The sequence below is a fragment of the Sinocyclocheilus grahami genome, unplaced genomic scaffold, assembly GCF_001515645.1.
Source record: "Sinocyclocheilus grahami isolate Dianchi unplaced genomic scaffold, SAMN03320097.WGS_v1.1 scaffold1798.1, whole genome shotgun sequence".
In the NCBI taxonomy this organism is placed as follows: domain Eukaryota; kingdom Metazoa; phylum Chordata; class Actinopteri; order Cypriniformes; family Cyprinidae; genus Sinocyclocheilus; species Sinocyclocheilus grahami.
In genome coordinates this window covers 62,456-70,179 of record NW_015506977.1, presented here as the reverse complement: position 1 = coordinate 70,179, position 7,724 = coordinate 62,456, and the positions used below count along the sequence as shown (strand labels likewise).

Sequence of the window (7,724 nt, the reverse complement as noted above, 5' to 3'; positions counted from 1 at the left end):
AGAGGGACCCAGGCGGAGACAATGCTGAACCTGACCAAGGTTAACCCCCCCGCTGAGGATCAGAAGGCTGAGGAAAATTAGGATCCACCTGCCATCTGACAATCCTGATCCACCTGCCATCCGAAAATTAGGATCCGCCTGCCATCCAGCCTTCAGGACCCACCTGCCATCTAGCCATTATGATCCACCTGCTACCCGATCATCATGAAAACTGTTGTCTGACGATGTGTGCAGGTGAACTTTGTCAGCCAAAGTGCAGCTGGTCACAGACTTTACGTTTGTATGGGGGTCTAAATTGCCAAATGGTTCCTCGCCATCAAGGAGATTCTAACCAGTCCCCCCCACTATCATCTCCCCCATCTGACTTCAAACACTTCCCAAAGAGCTGTAAATGACCCCGATGCCAGGCAACAATGGGCCTGGACCAAGTAAACTAACACACACAAACACAAACACATAAAGACATTTCTTTATTTAGACTATAATTAATCAGTTATAATTGTATCTGGTATATGCATGTGTTGTTTGTATGTTTCCCTATTGTATTAGCCTAGTCACAACTCTTTATTTGTATTAGTTAGACTCTCAATGCTTATATTCAGGTATATGAGTGTATCTCTGCTTTAAGATCTTCTAGATGTTTCGTTCAAAAGGGGGGTGTGTATAGGAACCCTCAAAAGTGATTAGCCCGAAATAATCTTTGCTCGGAAACCCTCTTCGTTTGAGACAACACTTTTCTAAAGACTCTCAAGATCTTCCTCTTGAGTTTTTATTTTCCGGCAGCTTTTATCTTCAAGTAACGTTAGTCGCTGTGGACTTTACCTTCTTCAGAAGAACCAGAAGTAAAACCTCCAGCTCACTCCTAACGAACTTATCAAGATTCTGCTACAGTTAATTCAAAGATCTAATCTAAATATTTATTATTAATCATAACCAGTTATAATTAGTCATAAATATTTCCCTTTTTGAGCTGATTTACTACATCGGGAAACCCCTCAGGGCGACCCAGATACGGTAGACCAGTCAAGGTAGCATGAAAGCGTAACCCCAGCGTAACACTTCCCTATTATCCCCTATCCATTCCAGTGAAATGACGAAATAGAATGCGACATGCCATTACTGATATTCATTTACTAAAAGAAAGAAAAAAAAACAGTAGAGCAAGTTTTGAATCCACAACCGTTCACACTTAATGCACATCTTCTGAAACCCCCAATAGGCCTATTAAAATAGTTCCAATTATAGCCAAAGCTATATCAGCTGTTCGTTCCTGAGTGAATCAGTTGAGTGAATGATTCAACAAACACAGACAAGCGTTTTGATACAAACATTGAAGTTCAGTGCTGTTGGACTAAATAGCAGCAATCTAGGAATGCAAATCAGCCAAAAACTGAGAACCAGAACTATATTATGTAGAATTTCATATATTAAACAGTACATAGTATCTCATCATGAGATGATTCAGCACCCTCAGCACGCCAGCCTCTGCAGTCTTGGAAAAATGCACCTCCAGTATCTGAGAGTAAACCTATGGTAATATTCATATACGCTGTATATTAGAACTATTCTCTATAGTTTCAGTCATCTAATTTGATTACACAAGCATTCCAATAGTAGTGATAATTAATAAAGCAGCGCTGGAACAACGGCATCACACATTCTTGTTCGAGTGATATTGCTGTAATGTTCTTCATTACATATACTTGAACTGGTATTCAATCTTACAATCAGCAGGCTATGATAAGATTTGAGCAAACACTTTTCTAATTTTGTTTCCACATAATTCAGCTATTCTGACAAAGACTGAAAGTGATACTACGTTATCCTGGAGTTGATAAGATGTTCTGGAACAGAAGACCTTAACAGAACCTCATGTGCTATGCATAAAAATGTGAAAACATTTTATTTTTGTTTAAACTTGTAACTGGGTCAAGAAAAGTGATCACCTGCACAGGATCCTTGTCTACTTTCACCTGTCCAGCGATCTCCATCATGTCCAGGGCCAGATGACAGATGGATTTTGCATGGTGGGTGCAGGGCTCCGGAAGACCACTCACAGTCATGTACTTATCACCAACTGTCTCCACCTTTCAGAGAATAGAGAGACGTTTGAGAAACTGATGAGACGGCTAGAAATAGCTAATGTGCCTGTGGTATGATGAACCTCAAAGGACACTTGGATATTTTAAATTTCCTACCCCAATTTTATATTTAACACATTAACCTACTTGATGTAATAATATCTGCACAACAGATATATAGTCTGTTTAAAGTCTGTCTATATAGAGTATATATATATATATATATATATATATACTGTATGTATATATATATATATATATATATATACTGTATGTATATATCTATACATATATATAATGTGTGTGTACTTAACATTTTTAATGAACATGTATTGATTAAATTAACTAAAAAACATTTAAAGAAATCTTGTGGCCTTGACTACAAGATAATAACTGGTCCTAGTTTGTTATATGAATACAGCCAACTAAAATAAAAAATGAAAATATCAGGAGAAACTATCCTCCAATTTTAGAATACTTTTGATTCATCCAAGTTTTCTTGACAAAGCACACAAATGTTGGCAATTTAACTCCTCATGTTTCATTCGCCAACCACATATCTATACCGTATCACAACAAACTCTAACGAGAGAGCCCAGTCCTTTATGAGACCTTTGGACCACATAGATACGGATGGCTTTTAGTAAATATTGCTTTTTTTGGTGAGCCAGCCTTGAAACTCTACCCGCCCGTTTTGTTTAGTTAGCAAAGCTTCATGAAGTGCATTCTTGTCTGTATGCCTAGGATGTAAATCAAGGATATGTTCTCATGCCCTTGTTTTTAAGAGAGCATTGTACATGGTGTGTAGTTGGAAAAGTACAGACTATGAGGGACAGATAGTTAAGACAAGAAAGTTAATTAAATTTAAAGCTACAATAAAATACAACACCATGGCTGGTTGTTCTGGAATTTCAAGACTCACATTACACTTGCAATATCTAAACCAAGTGTGTCAAACATTCAGCTTGTGGGCCAAATATGGCCTCCAGAGGAGTCTAATCCAGCTTGTGAAATGATTCAAAAGAAAAAAAAATCACATCCAATTATTTTATGGGTATGATAAATTCATATTCTATTTTTAGCTAAACTAGTTGTGTATATTATAGCTCACATTTTAAAGCAGAAGTAGTAATTACACGTAACATCTGGTACTTATGCATGAATTTGCACTTTCATCTGAAAGTGGATTTGTGGGTGATGCAACTGTTCAGTTGATTTTCCCAGTTATCAAATATATCAATACTGTTGTTTGATTAATACTTCCTAATTACCAACTGCATACTGTATGTACATATAATCTAAAGGCCTCCAGTAAATTTAATTAGTAAATTCAATGTTTCAACTTCTTTTTTGTCCCAGTATTGTATACACACTCTGTGTTTCCTACATCAAGATTTAATAAATAAATAAAAAATCAGCCCACATAAGATTATTCAATCTGGCACCCTGCTCTAAATATAGTCATTCATTTATTGATCTAATTAGGTACATCATAAAAGATTTATCATAAAACAACATATCATAAAAATATTTATAACATTTTTTTTGTCTTTGAACTTTGTAGCTGGAAGGTTTATTACTTTTGTTGATAGTGACACCTTTATTACTTTAAGTTTGCTCAAAGTGACATTTAAATTTGATTTTCAGATTTTGCACCTACTGTATAATGCTTTAACTTTACACTGTGGCCTAACTTGCTTTTCACAAACACATTCACACATATTTGTCAAGAGTTGTCATTTTTGTCAAGATATTTTTAGGCCAGTCACAATCGTACAGTTTTTTCTTTGTGTGCTGAATATCTCTGGATGTGGCCAAAAATATCTGTTTATGTCTTTGAGCATGGTTATAAAGGTATTTTTATCTGTCTATCAATAAACAAAAAACACAGATATGGTTAGATCTGAATTCCAAATCCCAGTTTGAAAGCCACTCACCTTATAAACATAAGGATTCTTCCGAGAATCAGTGAGAATGTCAAATCTAGTGTAGATGTCATTGAGCAGATTGACAATTTTAATGGCTCCCTCTGCTGATGCATGTTTGCTGCAGAACGCATTGAACCCAACAATGCCACTGAAAAGAATTGTCACATTGTCATATCGTTTAGCAGGCACGGGCCGCTTATGCCGAAGCTCATTGGCTACAGACGGAGGAAGAACCGAATACAGCAACCTGAAACAAAGAGGTATCATCATTATCATGTACACTCTACAACAACATACATTCATTGTATTTAATGTCACTGGACAAAAAAAAAAGAGTAATTATATAGTTGTATATATAGCAACTGTATTGCATTCAATTGCGGGCCTTCATTTGATACAGGAACTATTCGAGCCGTTCATGCCAGACTGGGGAGAGAGGTGTTGTAATAATGTAAAATATGTGAAAAATAATGTGTTAATAATATAAATGTGAAAATTAATGTGTTAATAATAATAAAATGTTTTTCGAACAACCTAGTATGAGAGCCTGTTCTACACCCCAAAACAAAATCAAGACTTTGTAAAAGAGCATAATAGGACCCCTTTAAGAAAGGTTGTTAAAAATACCTAAATGATTTAATCTAATATTAAATTAATCCTTTTTTTATGAATTTCACTTAAACTTACCATGGGATAATGCAAATCATTTCATTATTTTAGATGTTGTACTTTCCCTGAAGGTTGAGTGCTAATTATCCACAGAGCTGTTTAAGTATTGGCTCTCTACATTTAGACATTTCATCCATCTGTTCTGTTCTTATTCTTTACTGCCAATGGGAAAACACAAATACTAACCTCTGTAATCAAAAGGCATTTTAGAACTCTCAGTTATACAACATGATGAAACATAGGTTTATATATATAACACTGTTATATATAATATATATAACACTATAAAGGCATTTTAGAACTCTCAGTTATACAACATGATGAAACATAGGTTTTTATATATAACACTGTTATATATAATATATATAACACTATAATACACTATTATATATATATATATGCCAAGGCTGCATTTAATTGATCAAAAATACAAAAGCAAAAGCAGTATTATTATGAAATTACAATTTAAAATAACTGTTTTTTATTTTAATGTGATGTTTTTTTTTAGTGCTGGCAAACCTGATTAGTGTAGTCTTCAATGTCACATGATTCTGAAATAATTTGTACATGCTGCTTTGTTTGCTAAAGAAAACAGTTGTGCTGCTCAATATTTTGTGAAAACTGATACATTTTCAGGATTCTTTGATGGAATATAAAGTAAAAAAACAGCATTTATATAAAATAGAAATAAATAAAATTGTATTTTAATATGAATTTATTGCATCCCTGTTGTTGAATAAAAGTATTAATTTCTTCTTTTTTTTTTAAATCTTACCAACCCCAAACTTTTGAACAGTAATATATTATTAAGCTTTTGGAAACAAATTGTCTTCATCTCAGACTCCCAGTCCACTCCATAACTTAAATATTTCTGAACACATGTCTTTCTCATGTACATCTGGTACACTGCCATGGTAACGGCCTTAAGCATGATTTCTGGCCAAAACGCCTAACTGTGTTAAATTATGGACAAAAATTGCTGGGCTTGAGACAAATTTCAATGATTTGGTCTGCTCATGGTCTCACAAGAATACAAAACAGGCTCTTTATAAATACATTTCACATTATTACTCAGACAGCATAAATAATAGAAGCTATGCTGGCTCTGTATGTAGTCAAAAATAAATAAATAAACAGCATGATTCACAGTAAATACAACACATGGACAAAAAACCCCAGCTATTTTCTATGAGGGATACCGACACTGAAGAGGATTAGGGCCAAGCAATATTTAAAAAATAAATCATCTCGAGATTAAAGTCATTATAATACAAGATCAAACTCGTAAAATTTTAAGAAAAATGGCGAAATAAAATGTTGAGATTAAACTCATTACATTTTGAGAATAAAGTCATTGTTTCGAGATAAAACTCGTTAAAATTTCGAGAGAAAAAAAGTCGAGAGAAAATGTTTAGAATAAATTCATTAAATTACGAGAAAAAGTTGTTACATTTTGAGAAAATTTTTTTGAGAATAAACTCATTAAATGACGAGAAAAAAGTTGTTAAATTTCGAGAAAAAAGTTGAGAATAAACACACGTGTCATTCATTTCATTGTTGGACAGAGTCAAATAGTGTCTGCAGTGGCGTAGGTTGGAGATAATACGCAGGGACATAGCATGCAGTGGTGTATTGTAACGAAGTAATAATACTTCGTTACAGTACTTAAGTATTTTTTGGGAGTATCTGAACTTTACTTGAGTTTTCATATTTCAGCCAACTTTTAATTTTACTCCACTACATTTCCTAATTAAAATGTATACTTTTACTCCGATACATTTCACCGAAGCAAATTCGTTACTTACTACAAAATAGTCAGAAGTCAGAAGAACACGGACTGCAGGAAAGCAGATTTGACGAATCAGTGGTCTGGCGTTTGCAAGTTAGACTAAAAACACCTTTGCTCATGCGCTCATGAGGCTGCGCGCACAACTGCGGATGATTAATTTTCCTCTCAAATCGAGTCTGGGGTGTGCGATACAGCATCGTCTGCGATTAATATGGTAAGTGTTGTAATGATGTGCGATATGACATTATCAAGTATATCACAGAGAGTGCACGCACGTTGAATTATTAGTCTATTAAAACTCAAAATTCAAGCCATTCTAAATTGTAGATGGCAAAAATGCTTCTGTATGCTTTTTTATGTTTATATAATTTAATATAGTTAACTTAATCTATCATTATTATGAGATACTAAGTCATTATTTCGAGAAAGTTTCTCATTATTATAAGAAACTAAGTCATTTTTTTGAGAAAGTTTCTCATTATAACGAGATACTAAGTCATAATTTTGAGAAAGTTTCTCATTATTATGACTTACGGAATTATATTTTTTTATTCAGTGGCGGAAACGGGCTTCCATAGTATGTATGTATCTCGTTAGTATCTTAGTATCTCGTTATAATGAGAAACTTTCTCGAAATAATTAGAAACTTTCTCGTAATAATGACTTATTTTCTCGTAATAATGAGAAACTTTCTCGTAATAATGACTAATTTTCTTATAATAATGAGAAACTTTCTCGTAATAATGACTTAGTTTCTCATAATAATGACTTAATCCACAAAAAAACAACTAAAAAAGACTTAATGGACGCAAGAGTGACAGCACGCTAGCGCTATCTGTTGGTCAAAGCCATGCAGGAACACCGCTAACATTGCTTTGTTCTGTAATCTAAAGTGTATAATGCTATAGTCTGTCATTAAATAACGATTTCAGATCAATTATCTATATGTAGTCTTTTGTGTAATAGTTACTCTGCCAGATAGTTATGGCTTCAAACATTCCAGACCAATATTTCAGTTAAGAAATCCAGGCATTTTATGAAGAAATGAAAGCCATTACACATATAAACTTAATTTATAGATGTGTATTTCGATGATTTATTAGTTTTATTAGCTGTCCCTTTCATGCATCACATGCAATGTTAGCGGTGTTCCTGCATGGCTTTGACCAACAGATGGCGCTAGCGTGCTGTCACTCTTGCGTTCCGCAGGCGGCGAGGAAGTCTTTTTTTTTTGTGGATTAGGTTAAGTCATTATTA

The 7,724-nt window shown here is 34.0% G+C and overlaps 1 protein-coding gene across 1 annotated transcript in view; it reads right to left on the bottom strand.

Moving 5' to 3' along the window:
* The window catches only part of LOC107572696 (guanylate cyclase soluble subunit beta-1-like), an 18,781-nt gene extending 14,409 nt beyond the window's left edge, over nt 1-4,372 (bottom strand). Inside the window, exons 1-2 of the mRNA XM_016259124.1 lie at nt 4,019-4,372; nt 1,947-2,087 (exon numbers count right to left, since the gene is read on the bottom strand). Of these exons, the coding sequence (XP_016114610.1) occupies nt 1,947-2,087; nt 4,019-4,312 (435 nt within the window). The 5' untranslated portion in view covers nt 4,313-4,372. The remainder of the gene's footprint in view (nt 1-1,946; nt 2,088-4,018) is intronic.
* Nucleotides 4,373-7,724: the final 3,352 nt, after the last annotated feature.